Genomic DNA, 26,410 nt, shown 5'->3' on the forward strand with positions numbered 1-26,410 from the left:
GTAGATAACCATCAGCCTCGGGAGGGGTCTGCACACTGTACCGACCGCTACGGTTTCTTTCCTTTGCCCCTGGAGGCCTGGAGCATCACCTACCACAGCTGGCTGACCTTCGTGCTGCTCATTTGGTCCTGCACCCTGTGGATGATCCGCAACCGGAGAAAATACGCCATGATCAGCTCTCCTTTCATGGTCGTTTATGCAAACCTGCTGTTGGTGTTACAGTATATATGGAGTTTTGAACTTCCTGAGATTAAGAAGGTCCCGGGATTTCTAGAAAAGAAAGATCCAGGGGAACTTGCTTCAAAGGTGAGTGGATAGAGCCTGCTTTCTCACTGGTGTCCACGGGGAGAGAGGAGAGGAGGAGGCGCACCAAGCCCTGTGTACAGCAAAAATAAACAAGAACACAAATAAAGAAGTAAAAGCCGTTGCGATCATAACTGGAGGAGAACCTTACAAATTTAGGCTTCAAATATTTACAGCTTTGCAAAATCAAACAAGACTAAGAAGTCACACTACTGTGTAGTAAATTTCTGTAACAATAAACATATCATGCTTTCACTTGTAGTTAACAGTGACAGTGCTTCTTACTCAGAGTTATAGCATGAATTATTTTATAATAAATTACATGCTGCTGTAACAAGGTAGGTAATAAGAACGTACAATGTAAAATTAAAAATCAGAAAATAACATATCAAGAGATTGGAGGGCTTTCTTTGACAGATTATCAAATATTTGTAGAATAGGCTTTAGTGCTTGATATTCTAGGTAATAATTTGTTAATAACATGTATAATCATGTCCTAAAAGAATTTAGGAACAAAAATTAAGTGTGGCACTTGCTTTTTTCCCTCTAATGATATTTCTTCATCTCTAGTTAGAACATTCATAATCTTTTCATGGCTTATTTTTGTGGCCCCCTTTAGTCACTTTTGCTTGACAAGATTAAGGATCCCCACTTACTACCTGTTTTATTAACAAAAAAGACAGGCTCTAAACACATCTCCTTTGTGTGAATAATTTTGTTTTAAGACAGTAAAAGCAATAAAGTATGCATATTGAATGAGCCTTGAACATTTTTCTTTACCAGACAGAAGAAAATTAGTTTCTCTTTCAGAGATACTAATTTAAATCTAAGAAATCCACCTTTTGTGGGAGCAGCCAATTACAGTTTGTCAAACACCCCATATCCAAGGTGATTGGGTATAAATGTGACCATGAGAAGATCAAAGACTGGTCCTTATAACAGAGGTTTTTGATAAATACTATTGGGATAAAGTAAAAAAGTCCAACAGCCAAATGTCAGTGATAGCAACCTTCTGAGTTCATGCATCATGAAAATTTCATGAATTCATTAATTCATACATTAATTCCAAAGTTCCAGGCCTGACCCACCGCCTTCTCTCCCCAGCTGTACTCCCTATTAAAAAGTGTCTCACAAGACCTCATTTCTAGGTCACCTCTCTCCGACACTCTTTCCTCGCTTCTCTTTTTTCCTCTTCATCCTTAAACACAAAAATTTCACACTTACAACTGGTAAGTTGATCATTTTCTGTAAGGGAAATTCAAAGTCTTACGGAAATGCCAGCTCTTACTCTATTGACTAGAAAGAGCGTGAGTTTTGCAGTCTGACGCAGCGTGTCAGAGACATCAAAAGACACACGGCCATTCAGATCTAAAAGTACAGTTCTTCGGGAGGAAGAGATCATTTTGGAAATAAATGTGTCAATCATTCAAGGAACTAACTCCGGGAAACCAGGTTGCGTTCATATTTTTAAAGCATCCAGGAATTTTTTTTAAATGGCAAAGTTTTGTCATAGATATAACAACACAACTCCAAGCTCATAAAACCTGCAACAGAATGACAGCTATAAAAGCACTCCACTAAACACACTGTACAGAATAGCGGGCAGGCCGGTGTGATAGGAAACGAGAGCAGAGTCTGGCTGGACACCCACAGTCTGCGGCGCGCAGGCCTCCAGCTCAGGGAGCCTCACTCGAAGCTCCACCAAATGTATCGGCTGCCACTCTCACGGCCTGGGGCGTATCACACTCCTGCGATGTGGAGAAACAGCGGATGCACACGCCGACCTGTGCTCACCTCTCAAGCGCTGGCGTGCTCACACTGCAAACATGCTGACCTGTGCTCACACCGGGAGCGAGATGATGTGTTCATACTGTGAGTGAGCCGGCGTGTTCACACCACAAGCACTGACATTCTAATATCATGAGTACACTGAAATGTGCTCACACCGCAAGTGTGCTCACGTGCTCACACCGTGAGTGCCGACCTGTGTTCACACCACAAGCACTGACTGTGCTCACACCGCAAGCACTGACACTGTAACCTGAGCACACTGACATGTACTCACACAAGTGCACTGACATGCTCATACCGTGAGTGCTGACCTGCGTTCACACTGCAGACTCACTGACATGTGCTCACACCACTAGTGTGCAGACCTGTCTGTGAACTCGCTGGCAAACTCACACCATAAGCACGCTAATTTACTCATACTGCAAACACACAGATGCGCTCATACCACATGCACACTGATGTGAGCTCACACTGCAAGCGCACTGATGTGTGCGCACCCTGTGCGTGCACTGGCGTGAGCTCACACTGCACCTGCACGCTCATCGTGGCCTTCTCCTCCTCTCATTCCAGATTCTTTTCACCATCACGTTTTGGCTGCTGCTGAGGCAGCACCTCACGGAGCAGAAGGCACTTCAGGAAAAGGAGGCTCTTCTGGCTGAAGTCAAAATTGGAAGTCAGGAAAATGAAGAAAAAGGTAAATTCACGAGGTCTGGGGATGACCACAGGTGTTTGTGCTCAGAAGAATTACAAGGACCCCTGAGTACATCAGAAAACCACTATACTTATTATTAATGGAAGCCAAACTTTAACTTGGAGGAATAACAGTATTCTAGTATATGACTCTTAGAGAATGCATGAAGGTCCACAGGGAGCTCTTTAAATATGTGACTCGAGCCGGACATGGCGGCACACGCTTGTAATCCCTGCACTTGGGAGGCGGAGATAGGGGGATCGCGCAGGTTCGAAGCCAGCCGCGCTTGCGTAAAAGACCCTGCTTCCAAGTAAGAATATAATAAAACAGGTCTGGGAGTGTAGCCCGGAGGTAGAAGGGTTTCCAGGAACCCCAGTACCACCAATAAATAAATATGTCACTCGAGCCAAGCATGGTGGAGCACATCTGTAATCCCAGTACTTGGGAGGCTGAAACAGGAGGATCACAGGTTCAAGGCCAGCTTTGGCAACTTAGCAAGGCACTCCGCAACTTAGTGAGACCCTATCTCAAAATAAAGCATAAAAGGCTCGGAGTATAGCTTGGAGGTAAAATGCCCCTGACTTCAATTCCTAGTACCAAAAAATAAAAGTGAAAAATAAACAAAACGGAATATGTCACTTGATTCTCAGCAAAGTGCTTTCCAACAGAGGACACGGAAGATCCCCGAAGTCAAATGACCTCTCCAAGGACACAGTCACCTTTTAGTGATTATTGGGACCAAGAAACTGACTCAGATCTTTAAATTCAAGTCCTGTCCTTCTCTAAAAGGAATATACCACAAAGTGAATCAGAACAGGGAAGCAGGGGAAACTGGAAGGGACCCAGGAAAGGAAGGAGGGAGGATCCTGTTCTATTAACATCTCTATAGTTTCAGGCCTGCCATGTAAGAAAATGAGAAGGACCTTGTTCTCAAACCCCGGATGCCATCAGTGGAAGCTCAGCGCTTGCAGAGTGGGCTGGGGACTGCGTGAGGTCAAGGAGCACTCTGAAAGGAGCCTCTTACTGCAGCTGAAATAGCTCAGCCGGGAGAGTGTAGACTGAAAAGAGTTTCCTAGCACTTCCAGAAGTTGGGCTGGTGCAACCAGTAACCCAGTAACCATGAGAAAATCAATAGAAACTGACAAATAATTGGTTTTTTGATGGCTTCTTATTTCGAAAAAATCATTGAGTTGATTTTTCAATGTGTAAAAACCTCCTGCGTACAAGATTTAAATATTGCCTCTGTGAGTTTGATGGTCTGTACAGCAAAATGATCAAGCAGTTAATTTGAGTTATTTAATAATGATTATTATGAGACCAAAAATTGATCTTACCCCTCACTCCATCTACATCCTCCTCGCTAGGATTCTGCTGGTTATTTGAATAAATTTATTTGGATTTAGGTCATCCGGGTAACACAGAGCGGAGCCCTGAATATCGGCATTTCTTTGTTTTGTTTTGTGATGTTGGAGATCAAAGCCAGGGAATCCCATCTCTGAACACACCATCAGTGCTGTTTCTCCACCTGCTCCTGCTCTTCCTCTTCTTCTTCCTCTTCCTCTTCCTTCTTCTTCTTTTGTCTTAAAACAGGGGCTCACTAAGTAGCTGAGGGTCTCTATAAGTTGCCGAAGCTGGCCTCGAACCTGTGACCCTCCTGTCTCAGCCTCACAAATACTTGGATTCCAGGGGAGTGCCACCGTGCCTTGCAATATCAAAGTATTTTAAAACGAGGGTAAAATGTGCTTTAATTTTAATAAACAAAATCACATTAGACTTAGTTAAATTATAATTATTATTTAAGGCTAATCTAAACTAAATTATGTTTAGCATTAACTCTTACACTTTTAGTTATTGAAAAGCATGCTTTTCTGGTTGGCACCGCTACGCATGTTAAGGTATTACGTGGGTTTCACAGGTTCCCAAACCTATTGGCTTACTGCCCTTTCTTCAGAAGAAAGAAAGAAACCTCTCTCAGCACATTCTGGGCACTTCCACCACCCCCTTATTTTTATCTGAGGTCCCCTGTGGCACCTGAGGCCACTTTGACCTTTGGATAATTGTAGTGGCCTTCCAGAAGGAGCAATACCTGTGGCTAAGCCAAGAAACGACTAGAATTTGAAACTGACATCACTAATTACATTCGTGCTATTCTTACCTATTTATTGTTCTAGAGCCTCTATCCTGGATATTGGAAGTGAAAACAGTTATAAAGAGATTAGTATAAAAATATTACCAAATTAATTTTCTTTTAAACTATTTCGGCAAGGTTATAAAAATGACTATGAACTGGTTATGAGCACTGCGTCATTCACTGGGACCGTCTAATGCCATCCGTATCGTAGAATAATTCATAATATATGAGCTTCCATGTCCCCCATGCACACACACAACCGCAGCGCGGCTCCAGCTAGGTGTAACGGCACGGGTTTTCTGTTTAGAAGATGAGGAACTTCAAGATATTCGTGTGGAAGGAGAGCCCAGAGAGGAGGAGGAGGAGGAGGAGGAGGAGGAGGGGAAGGAAGAGAAGCCAGAGAGAAGGAAGGAAGAGGAGGAGGAAGCCGAGGAGGACGACGAACAGGACATCATGAAGGTGCTGGGCAACCTGGTGGTGGCCCTGTTCATCAAGTACTGGATCTACGTGTGCGGCGGCATGTTCTTCTTTGTCAGCTTCGAGGGCAAAATCGTCATGTACAAGATCATCTACATGGTGCTTTTCCTGTTCTGCGTGGCCTTGTACCAGGTAGGAAAGTGATTGTGCCGGAGGGTTCAGTTCTCATGCCTGCCCTGGGAATGGACATGAGCTTCCTTTGCCGGGTGTGTGTGTGTGTGTGTGTGCGCGCGCGTGTGTGTGTGTGTGTGTGTGTGTGTGTGTGTGTCAATTGAACCCACAGATGTTCCACCTTTGAGCCATTCTATTCTTTGTTTAGAAACAGGGTCTTGCCAAATTGCCAAAATGGGCCTCAAACCTGCAATCCTCCTATCAGCTCCCCGAGTACTGGGATTACAGGTGCACACCTCTGGGTCCAGCCCTTTTGTAATAATTTTAAGTCACTCTCCTCTACACATACCATAGAAAGTTACTGAGAAAATTGAAACATCGCATCCTAAGAATCCTAAAAGGGGAAATGTCAATTTGTCTCTGTTTAAAAATTTTAGATTCTTGAAAAGTCAGAGAAAAGCTTATATCTCTTTCAAAAATTCTTGATTCGAAGCAGGCGTGGTGGCGCACGCTTGTAATCCCAAGCACTTGGGAGGCTGAGATAGGAAGATCGCACAGGTTCGAAGCCAGCCTCGCCGACTTAGTGAGGCTCTAAAACATTCTTACAGGTAGCCAACAAAACAACTAAATCGATGCCAATAAGCGAGAGTCTATCAGAGAGACAGATAAAAAGATTTCAACAGAAATTAATGAGCTTTTGTGACTTCTTACAGTAAATGATAGTCGTTCTCCAATGAAAGAGGATGGCTGTTGGTGAAGAGAACTGTCTTCTCTCAAGTCCTTTTATCGCACTGGTCTTCAAAACTGACGCAGTTTTCCCTGCGCCCTCGTAGCCATGTGGACATACCATTTCCTGGGCGCCTCAGAGAGATGAGAACTCACACTGGGATCCTTATGAATGTTATGTGTTCTCCTAACAACTGTGTCTGTGTTATCACCCTCATAACAACTCAGCAAATAGCTCCTGGTGGGGGAGGAAACTCCAGCTTACCAGGGTTCAGCAACTTACACAGAGCTAACAGGAGCTGGCAGAACTGAATCCTCAACCAAATTCACCCAACATAATTAGGAATAGAAATACAAAGGAACTCGCTGGCCATGGTGGCGCACTCGGGAGGCTGAGACGAGAGGAACGTGGGTTAACAGCCAGCCCCAGCTGCTCAGTGCGGCCCTCTGCAACTTAATGAGACCGACCCTGTTTCAAAATAAAGAATAAAAAATAGGGCTGGGGGTGTAGCTCAGAGGTAGAATGCCCCTGGGTTCCATCCCCAGTTCCACAGAAAACAAAAAAAAAGGAACTAAAAATAAAGTGAGTTAGACTGTTTAGTTCTAAATGAACTAAAATTTTTCAAACATGTCTGTCTATAAACACCTTTGTGTTAGCTAAGTAAGCCAAACATTTTGGTGAGCACCCTGTAACCGCTCTCCCCTCTGCTGGCCCTCCGCGTCCGATTCCCAGGTGCACTACGAGTGGTGGAGGAAGATCCTCAAGTACTTCTGGATGTCAGTGGTCATTTACACCATGCTGGTGCTCATCTTTATTTACACCTATCAATTTGAGAACTTCCCAGGCCTGTGGCAAAATATGACGGGACTAAAAAAAGAAAAGTAAGTAATTGTGTTTTACAATGGGACGTGAACATGCCATGCAGGCTGGAGAGTGAATGGGTATTGTTCAGAATGTCTGCAGGGGAGGTCTTAATAAAACATGGTACCTCGATGTCTGTAAGTTCCTTGAGAACAGGATTCTCTCTCTCTCTCCATCTATCTATCTATCTACCCTTTATCAGAACTAGGGATTGAACCCAGAAACATTGTACCTCCACGCTACACCCCAGTCCTTTTATTTTTTTATTTTATTTATTTATTTATTTATTTATTTATTTGGTGGTACTGGGGTTCCTGGAAGCCCTTCTACCTCCGGGCTACACTCCCAGACCTATTTTTACATTTTTATTTGGAAACAGGGTCTCCTAAGCCAGCGCGCGCGGCTGGCTTCGAACCTGCGCGATCCTCCTGTCTCTGCCTCCCAAGCGCGGGGATTACAAGCGTGCGCCACCACGCCCGGCGTTATTTTTTTTATTTTAAAACAGGGTCTCATAAGTTGCTAAGGCTAACCACAAACCTGAAATCCTCTTGTCTCAGCTTCCCAAGTACTGGGATTACAGGTATGTGCCACTGTACCTGGCCAAGAACAGGATTTATAACTTAAACCTCTGTGTTCTTTCTGTCAAGCCCTGAGTTTGAAATATAGTAGGTACTCCATGGTTACTCACCAAAAAAATGAATTCAGAGCTGTGGTCTTTTTAATTTTGTAATTGTTTGTATTGTCGCATTGTAGAGAGATTCCTAGTGGTGCGCTAGAAACAAGACCAGTTAGCAGTGTGAGGAATGGCGTTGGCTTCCCCTAGAACGGTGGAGACGGGTCACCGAGACGGGCAGACCCAGAAGGCATAGGAGGTGGGCGCACGTGTGGATGGCTGGGACAGGAGTGGCTAAAGTGGGCCACGGCGACTTCCTGGCTGCTGAATTGCGCACAGCATAGATGCCCGTACTGTGACTGGTCCAGGGCAGATCCGAGTGGAGATGGGGAGGCAGATCACAGCGTTGCTAAGGAGACGAGGGGGAGCCATGGTACCGCTCTGGACACACTAAACACGACACAGCTGGAAAGCAGGCAATTTCCAGTAGAAATGTAGGCACGAGAGGCCACAGAAGAAGGCTGATTGTCGAGGTCCGTGTGAGTCCTCAGCGTGGAGATGGTGTATCAATCCAGGTGACTGGTCAGATGGCCAGGGAGAAACAGCTAGAGAGGACACTCAAAACCGGGATCCGGGCTAGTCCAGATCCCAGAGGGACAGCAGAAAAGGAGACGGTGACGAAAGAAGACACCGGGGTCATGTGGTGGTGTCAAGACCAGGACGGTCTCAAGGACTGGAGACTGAATCACTAGAGGCAGAGAAGCAACCATTGAACTTGGTGATGTCAAAGTTATTATTGGCCACTGCGGAAGCAGGCCGGTTGGGTTGATTGATGGAAAGAAACTAAATCGGAAGGCATGGGAGAGAAAAGGGGGACGCAGGACTGGTTACAGCCACGAGAAGACTGACCACACCGCAGATCACAAAACGGCCTAAGAGAGCACCACGGCCTGAGCTTTCCTTCTTGCTTTTTTTCCGTCCCAGGCTCGAGGATCTCGGCCTAAAGCAGTTCACGGTGGCCGAGCTGTTTACACGCATCTTCATCCCTACCTCCTTTCTGCTTGTGTGCATCTTACACCTCCACTACTTCCACGACCGCTTCCTGGAACTCACGGACCTCAAGGCGATCCCCAGCAAAGAAGACAACACCATCTACAGGTGAGCGCAGGAGTCGCGCTGCCCCTGTCCTCCGCGGGCCGCGCTGATGACCTCTCTGGCTAGTGGCATTCTCAGGAACCCAGTAATCTCACTTAGAGGTTCAGCCTTGAAACTTCCATCAGCATCCACTTGTGAACGAAAGAGAGAGAGAAGAGGCCCAAATGGGGAGGGATTCAGCGATACTTTCTGGCACGGTTGGCATTCACTTAAGCCTGTTTGGGGTTCAGTGAACTCACTCGTCCCGTAAGCCGATTCAGCGTAGCTGTGCAGACTAAGGTATTGTAGAGCGGGCGACGCATGCCGTGTGTCTAGGCTGGTTATGGGTTGTGAGGACGTTCACAGAGTTTTCTGTTATGCTGGCCACCTCTAAAGGCATGATCAGGAGAGCGCAGAATCAGGCAATGTGCAGGACCTCCTCTTCCACTGTAGAACAAGGAACCTTAGCAGGAGTAATAGAATCTGCAGTCTGCTAGTAACTAGAATACTTTTTAAGAAGACAAAGTAAAGATAATGGCTTCTTTAGGCGCTTCCTATCATTTTCGTGGATACGTAGGAATCGCTTACAAACCCCCATGCGATGTGACTTGCGCGTGTTAAAGCCACATGCACTGTCCTGGGTCCCGTCTGCTCCGTCCTGGGAAAGGCCTCGTGCTCTCCTCGTGAATACCTGTGCTTTTCCTGTGTGTCTTGAATTTAGTCTCTAATTCTGCTCTTGAAAAAAATACCTGCCAAGCAACCCAGGGAGCACAGGCCGTGCTAAGAGGACTCCAGAGGCCACAGGCGGAGACTTCCTTTAATTCTTTGACTTCCAGGGGAAAAACTTGAGCACGTAACTAGGAGATGAAGTAGGCTGCATCGTGTGCATTTTAGAGAGGAGTAAGCTTTCGATGTCCTTACCGATGCTGAAATTATGGTTAGCTAACACTGGAACACTTTTTTTGATAATAAAAATTCTTTTTTATTTGCTTTACTTATTGTTTTGTTGAGTCTCGGGCCATGTTTAGTTGTCATTCTGAGGCTCTTCCAGATGACTCTCCCCGTGTCGATGGCACTCAACCAACAGAAACAAGGCATGGCGACCAGCTGTTATTCCTTTTCTCTTCCTGTTATAACCACGTAAGATTTATTCAGGTCTCGTAACACTTGGTAACTTCCATTTACTTGATTTATCCCCATTAAGTGACTATACTTCATTTTAATTCTCCTCTAGTTGGAAAATTAAGATGATTGCATATTTTAATACAATAAAAAAATATAACAAAGTAGTTTTTCTACAGCATCTATTCACCACCCATAATTATTCTAGACTGCACTAAGTATCAGGGACTCAGAGTCTAAAAGTCAGCGGCAAAAACCCAGAGTGTGCAAACTGCGTACACACAGCCGTATGCACATGTGTGAAGTACGTCCTAGGCCGTGGTGGGCACACCTGCGATCCCAGTGCTTGAGAGGCTGAGGCAGGAAGATCGCAGGTTTGAGGACAGCCTCAGCTGCTTGGGCCCTTTGCAACTTAGTGAGACCCTGTTTCCAAATGAAAATATAACCGGGCTGGGGGTGTAGCTCAGAAATGAAATGCCCCTGGGTTCAGTCTCTGGCACACCCTGCACACACACTCCCCAGTGTGTAGGAGCTGCTCCCAGCCATGACTCTTATCATCCTGTGTCCAGGCCTTGTGGCACACAGATAGAGGCGTAGGTTGTGGTTTATCCAGAGGAGTTGGGATTTTAGGATCATAGTTGTGGGAAGATTGGGCCCAACACAGAGTTTGCCATCTTGAGAATGATGTGGTGCGGCTCTGGTGAAGGCGTGAGAACCCCGCGGAGCTGGCCCCGGGGCGGCTCCGGGGCTCTGTGGCCTGAGCTCCGGCACGCACACCTGTGCCTCAGGCCTCCGCTCCAGACTCTTGTCCTTCCCATGGGATGGGCGAGCACGGTGCACCCAAAGGACCCATCGCAACCCTCGCTCTTCCCGGCCGCACCCTGAGCTCTCCCTGGACGGCAATTTTTACATGAGAATCTAAATGAGCAGAGGAGACGTAAACCCGCCCATCCAGAGTGTACACGCTCGCGTGGGATTTCACCTTGAGGTCTGGGAAAAATGGTATTCTAGAACTTTCGGGAAATGAAAGAACTCAATCAAGACTGCATTTTGGGGATTTCATAAAAGAGTTTAATTTAAAAGTCCCCAAAATTTTAACTTTGAACATAAAATATATCCCATCTTTAGCAACTCTTCCTTACTAATGGTATTTTTATTTATTTTTATTTATTTGTGTGTGTGTGTGTGTGTGTGTGTGTGTGTGTGTGTGTGTGTTATAATAGGGATTGAAACCAGGAGCATCCTACCTCTGGGCTAGAGCTACAACCCCAGCCCTTTTTAGTTTTCTGCTTTTGAACAAGGTCTCACTAGGTTGCTGAGAGTTTCACTAAGCTGCGAAGACTGTTGCCAGCATCCCAAGTACTGGGATCACAGGTGTGCACCACCACATCTGTTTTTTTGTTTGTTTGTTTTTTGTTTTGTTTTTGTTTTTGTTTTTGTTTTTGTTTTGCACTAGGATTGAACCCAGGGCCGTTATCGGTGAGCTAGACCCCAAAATCCTCTACTTTTTTTGAATTTTGAAACAGGGTCTCACTAAGTTTTGAAGGGCCTCATCAAGTTTCTGAGTGCTGGCCTCAAACCTGCAATACCCCTGTCTCAGCAGCCTAAGTACTGGGATTATAGGTGTGTACCACCACACCCTGCTTTATAATATTTTTTTACTAATAATTTTTACCTTACAGCCAGATATGGTGGTGCACACCTGTAATATCGGTTCTCGGGAACTTAGATCATTTCAAAATAAAATAACTAAATAAATAAAAAGGAATAGGGGATAGCTCAGAGGTAGATGCCCCTGGGTCCCATTCTTAGTATTATCTTAGCCCCTTTGTCTTTATCAAAGACTGTATTAAAATCAAAATGAAAAATAAAGAGATTTTCAGAGTTGGGCTTAATCACTATGCCTGTCTACATTTGCTCTCATATCTGTGTGAATACTTTATAAAAAAGGAGCCTAGGCAAATGTCATTTTTGTCTGGAGCCAAATTCACTATCTTTTGCCTTATACATTTTATAAAATTAGCATTATGAAAAAGTTTTGATACACATAAGAAAAATATATTTTTCCAAGTAGGCAATCTGAGGTATATCATTTTCATTTTTCTATTGAGAGCATCAAAGCATGATAATAATGTATTCTTAATATATAATTAATGATAATTTAATAAGAACTACAAAAATAGACATTCCTTTTATATCACTGTAATTCAACCCCGACTCGTAATTTATCCATGACTCCTGTTAGAAAATATTGTATGTAAAAGTAATAAAAAAGAATACCAAAATCAGAGAATCATGTTCAAGACCGTGGTCTTTCAAAAGTGGGGCTGTCTCCTCAGTCCCAGAGTCTGACAGTGTGGGCTGGCCGCAGTGTTGGGGCCTTTGCACAGACAGGTAAGCAGACGAATCACTTTTAAGTTCCCCTCTCTGAGCCGGACGAGGTGGCGCATACCCGTCATCCCTTTTCATTTTAGTTTTAGAAGACCTTAGAGAAAAATGTGTTAGCTGCTGCTACTCAGTAGAAATTTTTTAAGTTCTGAGAAAGAAGCAAGTAGGAATTTTACATATTTGCTTAGGTAAAATCTACCTTGAAAAGTGGAATCACCAGTAACCTCTGGCAGAGCGTGTGGGTGGGAGGGCGACCTGGCTGGAGACAGGAGCTGCGCGTGTCTTTCCGTGTGTGTCTGATTTCATGTTACTACGGAATCCGGCTGCCCCAGGCGGGTGCTGACGCGCCGTGGGGGTGCTCTGTCTAGACGCCCTCCCCTGCCTCTGTCTAACAGTGTCCTTCTCTCTCCACCTGTCCCCCTGCCTCCTGGCTGTCATCTCTCCTCGTAGCCACGCCAAAGTCAATGGGCGCGTGTATCTCATAATCAATAGGTGGGTATCTCTGTGTTTCCTTCATTTCCAATTAAATCTGTTTCCCGGTATGTTGAACTCTCGATTGCTTCTTAAGTGACCGGCGATGCCATCGGGTCGCTGCCAGGCCCGCTCGCGGGTGTGCTCACAAGCCAGGCCACTCGGTGGCCAGACCCCATGGTGCTGCTGATGGATATGGAGGCTGGCCCGGGTCTGGAGCTGCTGCTCGGCGCTTCCCCCACGCCCGACCCACCGATTCCCATCCTTGGTAGGATGAGTTCAAGGCTCACCCGAGAACTCCTCTCCTAAAGACGCAACTGGGAGCTCAGCTTAACGGTGGCCTCCTCTACACCTGCCCAGAAATGGCGGCACCCTGCTCAACGCCACCCGCTCTCCCGAGTCCCCAGGCACGCTGCTCCCGACGCTTGCCTCCCGGTCCCCATTGCTGCCCTCCTCCCTCGCTAGAGGCCCAAGCTCCTCCGGCATGGGCGCCCCGTCGCGTTCACAAGACGTCCCCGTGCCTACACAGGGCCTTGCCCGATCGTTAATTCCGTGGGTGTTTCCTGAATGGAATGAAAATAGTCCTAACCATCTATGATTTTAAGACTATCGGTTTTTAACTCTCTCTCTACTTAACAATCCACATCTTGAAAGGGATATTTGTGTCATGATTTCACACTGTGTTTGCATATTATGAAAAGCCAAGCCAAGATAGTACTAGAACCTGGGCCTACTTTAAGATGTGAAAGTTGTGGGGACCCACAACTGGAACCCCAGGACTTAGAGGTGACACAGGAAGACCTCAGGTTCAAGGCCAGCCTCAGGAACTTAGGCCTGCAACAGCTTAGCAAAACCCTTTTTCAAAATAAATAAATAAAGATTAAAAGGGCTGGGGTGTAGCTTAGAGGTAGAACACCCCTTGGTTTAATTCTCAGCATCAAAAAAAAAAGAAAGAAAAGAAAAGAAAAGAAAAGGAAAGGAAAGAAAAGAAAAGATGCATACCACCCAGCTGGGGAGTTAGAACATGTAATGTGTTCTCATAATAAAAAGCAAGCTTAAAAAAGCTTGTGCAAAGAGGTATCCTCCCAGTGCCCTCCAAGTGCAGAGGACAGAGCCTGAGGGTTACAGTTTACTAAACTTTTCAGTAGGCAGGTGAAGTGAAGTGAATCCGTCATTCCCAGGCTATCCCGTCACTCCCAGGCTATCCCATCATTAGCAGTAAAGCAGGTGATCTAGTCAATAGAGACACACACTGTGCGACAAACCCAGTTGACAGATGACTCTGAGAGATGTGTCAGTTTCCAGTGTCATTTCCTTTTCTCGTAGAAGACAACCACATACCCAGCCCAGGAGTGGACAGCGTGGAAGGGAGTGGGAGAGGGCAGCGGACCCTGTGGTGGAGGGCCAGTGGGCACCGGTTGACGGCCCGAGAGAGAAAAGCCCATCTTCGGCTTCTCACTTTTTGGTAGAGAAATAAGATCCAGACTCCAGGTAGACCTCTTGAAGCTAGGAATGACGGTGCCCACCTCTCATCCCAGGACTTGGGAGGCCAGGACAGGAAGATTGCAGATTCAAGGCCAGACTCATTAATTTAGCAAGACCCTGCTTCAAAACTAAAAAAAAAAAAAAAAGAAAAGAAAAGAAAAGAAAAAGGGCTGGGCTGGAGTGCAGCTTGGAGGTAGGATGCCCCTGGGCTTAACCCCAGTGCTGGGATCCTAGTATAAGTATTTGTCTAATCCCAGCCAAGAGGCCAACTCTCTCGACATGCTTCTCGTAGGCGCCTGGGGTTTGCTTTTTGAAGACAGAGCTGTGTTCGCTTGTTTAAAAGGTGGTGCATGGCTGGGCGTGGTGGCGCACCCTTGTCATCCCCGCCCTTGGGAGGCAGAGACAGGAGGATCGCGCAGGTTCGAAGCCAGCCACGCTGGCTTAAGAGACCCTGTTTCCAAATAAAAATATAAAAATAGGTCTGGGAGTGTAGCTCGGAGGTAGAAGGGCTTCCAGGAACCCCAGTACCACCAAAAAAAAAAAAAAAAAAAAGGTTGTGCATGTTTGCTGGAGGAGGAGGGATCTGTGGTTGGCTGATGGCTCCGTGGGCAGCAACCCATTCAAGTTTTGTCCCGATTCCCAGAAGAATCGCAGACTGTTAGCCCAAGTCAAAAGGTCAGCAAATTCATTCAGGAGCCCTTAGAAGTATCGAGGTTCAAAGTCGCCCCCAAATCACTAAAATATTGACATTTTCTGACTTTACCAATATGTTCCTTCCAGGAAAATCCCGCATTTATGCTCATTTATGTAAGAATGTTATAGTAAGAGAGGTTGAGAGCCAAGCCCCAGAGAACACATTACCCGTCACACCTGCTTGGCATTGATGCCTGTGCTCCTGAGGTGGCATCTGTCACGTGAGTCTAGATTGGAATGGGAACCACTGTTCATTAGGATGATAGGTGAATCCTTTTACAGACAAAAGGCAATAAAAGCTTTCTTTCTCTATTAACTTCTCTATGCTCAGCGTGGTTTTATAAGGAGAGAGACGTGCTTTTAAGTGTTGGTTCTGAATTAGAAGAGGAGGTACAGCTACATGTTGACTCGTGGGCTGATTCAGCTTACAAATTATCTTTCAAAGCCTGAGGTAGGAGAGTGGCTGTGGGTCACTGTGCTAAGATCTAGATGACATGATTTGCTGGGGAGATTCCAGCTGATTTCTTATGAATCAGCCTGAATTAGAATATTTAACATCAATAACACCCACCTGTTTGGTGCAGCAGAAGCTGATGCAGACCTTTCCAATCTGGCTTAGTAGATTTTTTTTTCTCCAAGAAGCATCATTTGAGATGTGATTTTAGAACATTTTAAAACATTTTAGACATAATACAAAAAATTTTGAGATCTAATGTTAAATTTGCAAATCGTTTGCTTACCTGTGAATATAGTATTCTAAAAAGTACTTATGAGTTCTAGAAAATAATTTATCCTGAACAATATGTTCTACTTTTACTACTACAGATACCATAAACACTACAAATTGACAAGATATCTCCTTTTTCTAATCTAATAGTCTAATGAAGAGGGTGGATACAATTTGCATGTCACACATTCCAAATAAAAATTCTTTTACTTTTTTTTTTTTTTTTTTTTGCGGGTCCCAGGGGCATTTGACTTCCGAGCTATACCCCCTGCCCTATTTTATTCTTTATTTTAAAACCGGGTCTCAATGAATTGCAGAGGGCCTCACTAAGTAGCTGAGGCTGTCCGCGAACCATGATCCTCCAGGTCTCAGCCTCCCGAATGCTGGGATTACAAGTGTGCACCACCGTGCCCGGCTAAAAATTCTTTAAAAAATTAATGAAAACCAGGCCTGGCGGTATACACCTGTAATCCCAGTACATGGGAGGCTAAGATAGGAGGATGACAGGTTCAAGACCAGTCTCAGCAATTTAGCAAGACCTTGTTTCAAATTTTAATAAGAAAAGAAAAGAAAACAGAGCTGGGGGTGTAGTTCAGAGGTACAGCAGCCCTGAGTTCAATCTTCAGTACAGCACACACACACACACACACACACACACACACACACACACACACACTAATACATGAAAAACTCTGTTCTTGGAAGAAGGCCCCTTGCTTTTACATTTATTTCCTTGGTAACTAAGCATTGTGTTAATCCCTGATGGAAACTGCCTTAATTTTCAAAATCTCTTATAAAACAGGCATTTCATTTCACAGCGGATCAGGCTGAGACTTAAAACACAGTTTAAGTAGTTTTGCCACGTGACCCATCTGGAAAGCCAGCTGTGGGGCTTGAACCCAAGTCCTTCAGATTCCAAAACCCATCTTCAACATTTTTGTCTGTTGCCTCAAAAGACAGTTATAAAAATTTAAAAAGAAAAACAAATGATTCACAGAGACATATTTTATTTTATTTTTATTTTTTGGCAGGTCTGGGGCTAGAACCCAGGGGCATTCTACCTCCGAGCTATACCCCCTGCACTACTTTTTATTCTTTATTTTGAAACCGGGTCTCACTGAGTTGCAGAGGGCCTCGCTAAGTAGCTGAGGCTGTCCGCGAACCGCGATCCTCCGGTCTCAGTCTCTAGAATGCTAGGACTACGAGCGTGTGCCACCGTGCCTGGCTTCAGAGGCATATTTTAAATGGTACACTCCGTCGTGCATTTAAAACATTTTCATCTATACATTCCTTTTTTTGATTGACCCCAGGGGCATTCTACCTCTGAGCCCCAGCCCTTTTTATTGTTACTCTTGAAACAAGATCTCACTAAGTTGTTGAGAGTCTCACTTAAGCTGCTGAGGCTGGTCTCGAATCTATAATTCTCCTGTCTCAGCTTCCCAAGTACTGGGATTTGGGGCATGTGCCCCCCTTGGTTCATTTTTACATAATTTATGCACTTACATTTTCCCCCAACACACAGTGCAAGGTACGAGTCACTTAATTTTTGTAGAGAGTTAATGAATGCCCAGGTCAGGAAATGACAGGCAATCTGACACATTTTCCTTCACTGTTGTACGTTGTAAGGTTGTACAGTTGCACCGCCCAGGAGGGAACCCGGGTACCACATTTCCTGGTTCCTGATGGGGGCTAGGTCAGAGGGCAGCGAGCAGCCTGCGTGGAGGAGCTGTGACTGGTCCTGGACCTCCTGGAGACCGGTCCAGCTTTCCAGACGCCTCCACTCCTTCCCGCAGCAGGCCAGCTCTGGAAGGCTGGCACCAACGTCTTCCTCTGCTTCCTTCTCTTGACAGTCCACCCTGGGTGGGGCTGCCTGGGCACACTATTGCTTGAGGACACTTAGCTGTGTGGCCATAGTGCCAGCTGGAGCAGCGGCCTCGCAGCGGGGGTTTCACCCCGTAAGTGTCAGCAATTACTAGAAAGCTGTCTTCTTGTCAATTTGAAGTTTGTACAAAATACACTCTAACTTCGTCAATTTTCTACACTAAAAGCCACCGGATTTCTTGTTTTCCTGAAAGGTGTCTTCTCACATATGACAGAATCCTCTGGCCGTGCCAAAGAGAGCATCATACAATTTTTAAAAAAATCATCGGTGCGCTGTGATTGCACATGGTAGTGAGATTCCTAGTGACACATTCAGGACGCACATGAGGTTACGTGGCCCGTCTCCCTCCCCACTCTCCTCCCCCGCCATGTTAGTAGTAAGATGTTCACACATGCACGTCAGACGGCCCGTCTCCTAGTAAGATGTTCACACATGCACGTCAGACGGCCCGTCTCCCTCCCACATCTCCCATCCCTCCTCTCCGGTCCTCCTCAGTCCCCTCCCCTCCTCCGCTGGCCTCTCTCCCCGTCTTCCCCAAGCCCTTTCTCCCTCCTTTGTTCTTTCTGGCTTCCCATGTCGCCCTTGGTTTTCGGAGTCAGGCTGGCCTCACGTAACCTGCTGTTTTCTCTAGCTCCATCCATTTTTTCACAAACTGTCATTTTGGAAGATAAATCCATACTGATGATCGTGTGGCATCTGACCGATCCCACATCCAATCACATTTAACATAGACGGTTCCAAAAAGCAGGGAAACCAATATAGACCCTGAGATTTGATGGGCAGCCCTGCTCGAGAAGAAACAGTGTTGCAATTTCAAGAGAAATAAACTTTCTAGAAGTTAGACGGGCAAATTAACTAGCTCAAGGAAAGAAGAAAGCAGCCTTCAGCATAACTCGTCCCACCAAGGGGACCGGCCAGACGCTCTTTCTGGAATGCATGACCAGTTTGCTTCTGCGTGTTATAATTTGCCTGCTTGGTCCCCTATTTAAGGGAATTGTTTTGGAATGATAACTATCTGAAGTCTAAGTGAATTCATTGCGAGCAGCTCCCCAGAGTGACAGGCATGTTTTCAAAGTTGAAAGCTGTGAGCCTAAAAGAACTCAGAATCTCTCCAGCCAAAAACTAACTCCGCTTCGGCAAAGCTGAAGTCTCCCGGAGTCCCCAGTGATGTAGACAGAAGGTCATCGGTGTGTCCATTCCGATACAGCCAGGCCGAGCTGTGTGTCCACTATTCCAAGTGGAGAAGATCGGCATTATTCCCAGTAGGCATTCTCCTAAGATGTACTATAGTTCACAAGGGTTCTTTAAAACATCAACTTAATATAAATAAAAATTATACTTTTTAAAAAATATAAGAAGCCACAGTGGGGTGCAGTGGTGCATCCCTATAACCCCAGAACTTGGGAAGCTGAGATAGGACAGTCACAGGTTCCAGGCCAGCCTCAGCAACTTTAGCGAGACCCTATTTCCAAGTAAATAAATAAAAAGGGCTGGGAGTGTGGCTCAGAGGTAGAATACCCTTGGGTTCAATCCCCCCCAAAAATAAAATAAAATAGGAAATCAGGTGCCATAATATGTACTTATATACAGCTACTTGGGAGGCTGAGGCAGGAAGGTGGCTTGAGGCCAGGAGTTCAAGGTCAGCCTGGGCAACACAGCCAAACTATGTCTTCAAAAAAAAGCCGGATAAGGGTCGTGCTTGTTATTGTCCACTATGACATGAAGTGTAGTGTCCCAGAGATTGCTGTGGGTGCTCTGTGAAATATGTCTCCCTGTAATTCTCTCTGGCGCAGGCTCTCCCAATTTCCCAAGGCCACGGGTCCACCCTCTGAGGGTACATCCTGACCCACAGGGAGGACTCAACGCAGAGGCCTTAACACCTGGAACGTCTCCATCCCCTCACATAGGCCATAGACGCCGGCAGGGTGGGGATCAGTGGGTGCCGAGGCTGGCTGAGAGCACAGGTTATCTAAGAACTCAAAGCCGAGAATGGGGGTCACACCTACAAACCCAGGACTTGGGAGACAGAGACGAGAGGATTGCAAGTGTGAGGCCAACCTCTGCACCAAAGGAAGGCCCTCAGCAACTTAGCAAGACCCTGTCTCAAGATCAAAAAGATAAAGGGCAAGGGGTATAGCTCAGAGGTAGGATGACCCTGGGCTCAGTCCCTAGTAAGGGAGAAAGAAGGAAGGAGGGAAGGAAGGAAAGCAGGCAGGCCAGCCGGCCGGCCATATTTAACATGCAAGTGACCTGATCCTTGCAAGGTGGTCTGTGTGTTGCTGAAGGAGCATGCCTTCACTTGCCCGTGGTCCCCCACACACCCGCCACCTCGCACGGTGCAGCCCGCGGCCGCCTACCGACGTCACCGCAATGGCCCGGCCTCCGGGAATGCGCTCGCGGGGGATGCGTAGCATGCCGTGTGATCTCTGACGCTCCTTGAGATTCTTCTGTTCTCATTGCCTTTTTTTTTTTTTTCCTTTCTATTTCAATTACTTTGAGCAGCATCAAGAAAAAATTACCAATCCACCAAAATGAGTAAGTCCCTCTTGAAGTCATGAAGGCCTGCTCCGTGCCAAGCCATTTCATGCGTCTACACCCTGAACTCTGCCCATTTTCTCCTTCCGGGGGAAAATGTCAAGTTTAGGTGTCGATAGCTCTCATTCCTGACCGATCACTAGAACCCAAGTAAGAAAAGCTAACAAAATCCAAGAGACACGTTTGTTTTTAGAAAGAACTTTAAGAAAACCAACACAGAGCACCCAGACGCTAAGCCCACTCTGCAAGGGCTCCATACATGCGCTGACTTTCCTTTCATTTGACCCTCCTGTGACTTGCCCCTCGCTCGCCTCTCCCACCCCAGTCCTCTCCTGACGCGGCTGCCTCTGCCCACAGATTGGCCCACCCCGAGGGCAGTCTCCCCGACCTCGCCATGCTGGATCTCACCGCCAGCCTGGAGAAGCCAGAGAGGAAGAAGTCCGGGGAGCCTGGGGAGGAGGCGCTGGAGGGCCTTTCCCAGAAAGTTGAGAAGGGAGAGCTCGGGAAAGACAGCCAGGAGTCCGAGGAGGAGTCGGAGGAGGAGGAGGAGTCCGAGGAGGAAGGACTGTCAGGTAAGACCCACCAAATGAGACACTGACTTGCTTATTTGTGACTTGGTGGAATCCGTTTGTCTGTATGTTTCGGTTGATGTGTTTATCATATTGCTGTTCGAATTAGTCCAACAATATCCTTTTAATCTCACTGAGAGAAAGAGGGCAGAAGGCTGGCTGTCATTCCTGCCCCACAGGTAGGACTCCCACCCAGGGGCTAAAGGGTATATCTTCTTCTTAGTATTGTAATTTTTATCTACTTTAGGAGTTGCTAGATATTGTCTTTAAAAAGGCAGACGGTACATCTGTGTGTGTGTGTGTGTGTGTGTGTGTGTGCGCGCGCGCGTGTGTGCTGGTGGTTAAACCCAAGGGCATTCTACCTCTGAGCTCCACCCCCAGTCCTATTTTATTTTTTATGTGAAACCTTTCAAAGGGGTGTTTCCTACCACAGGCATAAAGAACCCTCTGTGTAGAGCCTCTGAAAATTCTAGACATCGCATTTCTACACATATTCTTGGGGAATCATTCTGAGACTTTTGCAGGTAATAATTAAGAATATATTTCTAGAGCTGAGAGACAATCCGTAGCCAAACCTCAGCAGCAGACATCCCCCCAGATCTGCTCTTTCTCTTCCTCTCATCTCAGAAGACCCAAGGCGAGGAAATGTTCCGTCCAGTGAGCCATGCGCGTACCACAGTGCGGAGAGGACAGCACAGGTCTACCTGAACACGCACCTGAGACTAGGACTTATTATACGATGCCTAGTGGCTTTGAGCTTTACTAGTGCAGCCTCGCCAAACATTGCACTGCACCCCGTGCGCTCCTGTACACGCGATCTACCCTCTAAATCACGTCCGTGTATTACCTGCGCCTTTCTACTGACGCTGAGCCGTGCTGTAAATACAGTAACTTTTCACAGTCACTTTCACAGTAACTAAAGCCTTACCTCACCCTAAGAGCAAGGGCGGTAACTAGGGCAACTGCCCGCGCCAGGTGTAGAAGCTGCATCAAGGGATCCTTCGATCCCATCACCTGCCCGGACACGTGAGCTCTCGTCTACAAATGTGACGGCATGACACGTGACGGGTGTGAGCATACAAAACGGCCCTGTGTGGCTTTCCATCAGGTGACTGGCAGAGTCTCCAGGCAGAAGCGTGACCCCCAGGTCTAGCACGAAATAGAAATAGAGTGATTCTGTAATATATATATATACGTAGACCTGAATATGATGGGCACAGTGTTGCACACCTACAATGCCAGTCCTTGGAAGGCCCGTTCCTGGTGAGAGGACGGAGCATTTTACCCAATCATTTGTTAAGTTACTCATGGGAATGCTGTTTTAACAAGAGATGTGATTTACATGCTAACTAGAATTCTCAGGAAAGTAACTAATTAGAGTTTAAATTGTTTTTTTTTTTTTTTTTTTTGGAAGGGTGGTACTGGGGATTGAACCCAGGGGCATTCTTCCTCTGGGATACACCTCCAGCCTATTTTATTTTATTTATTTATTTTTGCCATACGGGGAGTGGAACCCAGGGGCAGTCTACCTCCCAGCTACAACCCCAGTCCTATTTTTATTCTTTATTTTGAAACAGGGTCTCATTGAATTGCAAAGTAGGTAAGGCTGAGTAGCTAAGGCTGTCCCTGAACTGCATGCTCCTATCTCAGCCTCCCAAGTCCTGGGATTGCAAGCATCTGCCACCACGCCCAGCTTTTTATCATTTATTTTGAAACAGGGTCTAAGTTGCTGAGAGCCGCACTGTGTTGCCCAGGCTGATCTTAAATCTGCAGTTCTCCTGCCTCAGCCTTTCTGGTACTGGGATTACAGGTGTGTGCCGCCATACTCGGTTTAGAGCTTAGTTTTAAAAGTAAATGAGGCCGAAATTGTTCTCAACACTAATTCAAGTAAAAGTACATAAAAGTAGTATCCTTTCTCAGAGTCCTCGTTTAAGATACCCATGTCATGAGCATGACTTGGGGTCGGTTCTTCAAGCACCCTTCCTCCAGATTCAGGTATTATTTGAATTCACCCCTGACGATTATTTTACATCTGCTCATTATAATCTAAATGTTACACAGTATGTTTTAATTAATGATATGAAAAAAATAGCTGGGGATCATGGCATACGTCTGTAATCCCAGGAGGATCTCAGGTCCAAGGCCAGCCTCCGTGATTTAACAAGACCCTCCACCCAATGTATTGAGACCCTGTTTCAAAAGGGAAAGGGCTCAGAGTTATGGTGCCCTGGGTTCAGTCCCCGGTACCGCAGTTTAACGGTATAATGATGGTGGTAATGACGTACGGGGGCCGTGCTCTGACTGTCTTCCAGACTTGAGGAACAAGTGGTTCTTGGTGATTGACCGCCTCGCCGTGCTCTTCTTAAAGTTCCTGGAGTGTTTTCACAAGATGCAGGTGTTCATGTGGTGGATTCTGGAGTTGCACATCATTAAAATTGTTTCGTCGTACATTATCTGGGTTTCTGTGAAAGAGGCAAGTGACTATTCGCTGGACCTTCCCACCAAAGAGAGCCGCCGCGGGGCTCCTGATGCGTGTTAACGCGATGCCCACTCCCGCGGGTACCAGGGCTCGGGTATGGGTTCCTGTGCTTTGACATGAGACCCCAGGTCACTGGGACCCAGAGGAACCATGAGAGGCGCGCCTCCTGGCTTAGCCCTCATCTACTCGGCCACGTTAAGGGAAACGCTGATTTTCATCTGTTCTTTATCGACACGCGTCAGAGTGGGGCGCTTTCCAGCACCACACGTGGGAATCTGTCTCCCAAACCTCCTTTGGGGAGAGCACTAGCATGCCAGTGTGTTACCAAAGAGGAAACCCAGGTTCCGAGGTCTTGTAAGGGCTTCGGGAGCTCCCCTTGCCTACCACGGGGTCTTTTGAGACAAGACGCAAAGCTGGCGACGCTGTCCTTCAGGGCTTTTGTTATTATTATTTTAAACAGGACCTCACTAAGTTGCTGAGCGTGTCACTAAGTTGCTCAGGCTGGCCCCAAACCTGTGACCCTCCTGTCTCAGGCCCCAAATACCAGGACGCTGGCGCACACTTAATTTCTCCCACCTCAGAGGAAACATCTGAAATAGGCCACCCGGTCACTTTCAGATGGGACAAATGCAGAAGCCACTCCTCCTCAGGGAACTCGGAGCAGAGGATGACGCACACTCCGCCGCTGAGTAGCACGAGCTGGGAACTAAATGGGGCCTCTGCCCGGTCCAAAATGTCCACCCAAACTTGATTTCTGGCCGCGTCTCTCCCCTCACCCTCTTCTGCATGCTGCGCTCTCTTCTCCTAAGTATCTTCATTTCAGTTCCTCTAGGACATTTCCCTGTTTTTATACTTTTATGGGCGCGCTGTGAGGTTCAGCGTGATGGAGGCATATGTGCACAGGCTCTGTCTCCCCGACCCCCGCGAGCTCAGTGAGCCCAGGGGCGCCTTCTAATAGCTCTGTGGGACCGTCTCTCCCTCGGGCCTCCTGGCCTCCCTCCCAGCCTCTTCTCCAGGCCTCTCCCACTCTGCTCTGCTCTCTCCTCATTTACCTGAAGTCCCGTCTCTTTCCTGCTTTCTCTCTGGCCCTGCATGCTGTCTGATACGTCCCGGCCTTTGCCCCTGCATCCTTTATCTGCAACGTACTTCTCACCTCTTACAGCCCGGGCGTCTCCCCACCACCCCCGTCTCCTCCCTGCACCAGGACCCTCTGGATGCCTCTTCTCGTCTGTGGCTTCGCTACTGCTGCAGTATACTGGCATTACCTGGCTATGCGTCTGTGCCTTATAAGACATAGTGTCCTCCGGACATAGCTCCAGTCCCTCAGTACCCCAGCACCTAGGTCCTAGAACACACAAAGGACTCCCCCAGCCCGGCCGGCCCCGGGAGTCAGGCCGCGGTGTTCTGTGGTGTTGAGCCCTCTCACGTATTATAGTTTCCATGTCCGCTTTTCTGTCTCCAGGTGTCTCTGTTCAACTACGTGTTTCTGATCTCTTGGGCATTTGCCCTGCCCTACGCCAAGCTCCGCCGCCTGGCTTCAAGCGTCTGCACTGTCTGGACATGTGTGATCATCGTGTGCAAAATGTTGTACCAGCTCCAAACCATTAAACCTGAGAACTTTTCTGTTAACTGTTCCTTGGTGAGCCCCACGGCAGGGGGGGTCTTCCCAACTCCCCTTTGGGGGAGCAAGGCAGATTATTTGGGGAGCTTTACCCCTGAGCACATTCCTTGTGGCCTGTGCCTCACCTCAACCCAGGTTGGTCTGTTGTGGCCCAGGGGACTGGACCTGCCTCTTCTCTTCAGCTGAGATTGCCCCCTTGGGATGGGCCTTTTCCTCTCCGTCCACCACGTGTCCTATTAGCCAAGGCTGAAGGAGAACAACTCAGCTCGAGCCCTGCCTTACTCCATTTCCTCTTCCTTTCAGCCGAATGAAAACCAAACCAACATCCCCCTGAATGACTTGAACAAGTCTCTGCTCTACAGCGCACCCATCGACCCCACAGAATGGGTTGGCCTGAGGAAGTCGTCGCCTTTGCTTGTGTATCTGAGGGTAATGGCTTTGTGTGCGCGTGCGCGCCACGTTTGGTCCTCTGTACGGTCATATTTTGAAATCCTTCTCCAAGACTCTGAATATCCCATTTGATAGCAGCCTTTTCTTCTTGCGTGACAATTGAGATCAGTTTCTCCACAAATTACCAAATAACGAATCAGCTTCTACACTGTGCTGAGGAAAATCAGCCAAGCAGCCCGGACTTGGTCAAAGAAATCGTGACAAATACATCTTTGCTAAAATGCCCCGTGACCACTGTAAGAACAAGGTCAGGGAGACATAGAAAACTAAGGCAGGCGTGTCCAAAACATGTCATTAGGTTCAAAAAGGCAAATTTGAAAACACTGTACATAGGATCATTTCTAGGCCCAAAGAAAAATATGGGATAAAATAAACCAAATTGTCAATAATGATTGTTTTGGAGAAGGAAGTACAGCATTGAAAGAACATTTTGCTCTCCAAACACTCTATTATTTTAATAATGAGCACATATGATGCATAGAAGCAAAGGAGCCTATCTTGGCAAAAATATCTTTTACTCCAAGTAGTCACACAAACACAAGAACAGCAGTAAACTTCAGTCTATCATGGTGGACTTTGAGGGCGATCTGGGTATTCCAACCATAGTGTACTTACAAATAAAATCTTTAAGCTGGATGAGGTGGTGCACGCCTGTAATCCCGGTACTTGGGCGGCTAAGACAGGAGGAACACAGGTTCATGGCCAGCTGCAGCTACTTAGGCCCTCCGCAATTTAGTGAGACCTTGTTTCAAAACAAAGAATAAAAAATATAGGGCTGAGGGCGTAGATCAGAGGTAGAATGCCCCTGAGTTCATCCTCGGTACTACTACTACTACTACTAATAATAATAATAATAATAATAATAATAATAAAATCTTTACGCTCAGTTTCTGGGATTTTAAATGGATTGAACATTCCGTCTCTGTGTGTAGTTTCGAGTAGTTTCGAGTATTCCTCACATGGTAGATACCTTTAGAACTAGTACCTGCCCTGAGCAGCTGTTAGGAGGATAAAATAAATTGGTATTTGGAAAGGGTGATTAGAGCTGTCAGACACTCATGGGCATGCTCTTTCACTTTACTATTACTATCACTATAATATTATAGTGATAATATTATTATTTTCTGGCATGAGCATGCATCTCAATTG

The 26,410-nt window shown here is 46.6% G+C and overlaps 1 protein-coding gene across 4 annotated transcripts in view; it reads left to right on the forward strand.

Annotated features, from left to right (window-relative positions):
* The window catches only part of PIEZO2 (piezo type mechanosensitive ion channel component 2), a gene marked incomplete at both ends in the record, with an annotated part of 338,656 nt that overhangs the window by 236,535 nt on the left and 75,711 nt on the right, over nucleotides 1-26,410 (forward strand). For 2 of the 4 annotated variants that reach the window (XM_080714288.1, XM_080714290.1), the window contains 11 exons: nucleotides 76-306; nucleotides 2,665-2,788; nucleotides 5,227-5,525; nucleotides 6,964-7,112; nucleotides 8,690-8,863; nucleotides 12,800-12,841; nucleotides 20,110-20,142; nucleotides 20,500-20,714; nucleotides 23,024-23,184; nucleotides 24,653-24,829; nucleotides 25,115-25,240. In XM_080714288.1, coding sequence (XP_080570414.1) covers nucleotides 76-306; nucleotides 2,665-2,788; nucleotides 5,227-5,525; nucleotides 6,964-7,112; nucleotides 8,690-8,863; nucleotides 12,800-12,841; nucleotides 20,110-20,142; nucleotides 20,500-20,714; nucleotides 23,024-23,184; nucleotides 24,653-24,829; nucleotides 25,115-25,240 — 1,731 coding nt within the window. Of the gene's footprint in view, nucleotides 1-75; nucleotides 307-2,664; nucleotides 2,789-5,223; nucleotides 5,526-6,963; nucleotides 7,113-8,689; nucleotides 8,864-12,799; nucleotides 12,842-20,109; nucleotides 20,143-20,499; nucleotides 20,715-23,023; nucleotides 23,185-24,652; nucleotides 24,830-25,114; nucleotides 25,241-26,410 lie in introns of all 4 variants that reach the window. The other 2 variants (XM_080714289.1, XM_080714291.1) reach the window with 2 other exon arrangements.

This window comes from Muscardinus avellanarius (genome assembly GCF_963383645.1).
Source record: "Muscardinus avellanarius genome assembly, chromosome: 17".
Classification (NCBI taxonomy): Eukaryota; Metazoa; Chordata; class Mammalia; order Rodentia; family Gliridae; genus Muscardinus; species Muscardinus avellanarius.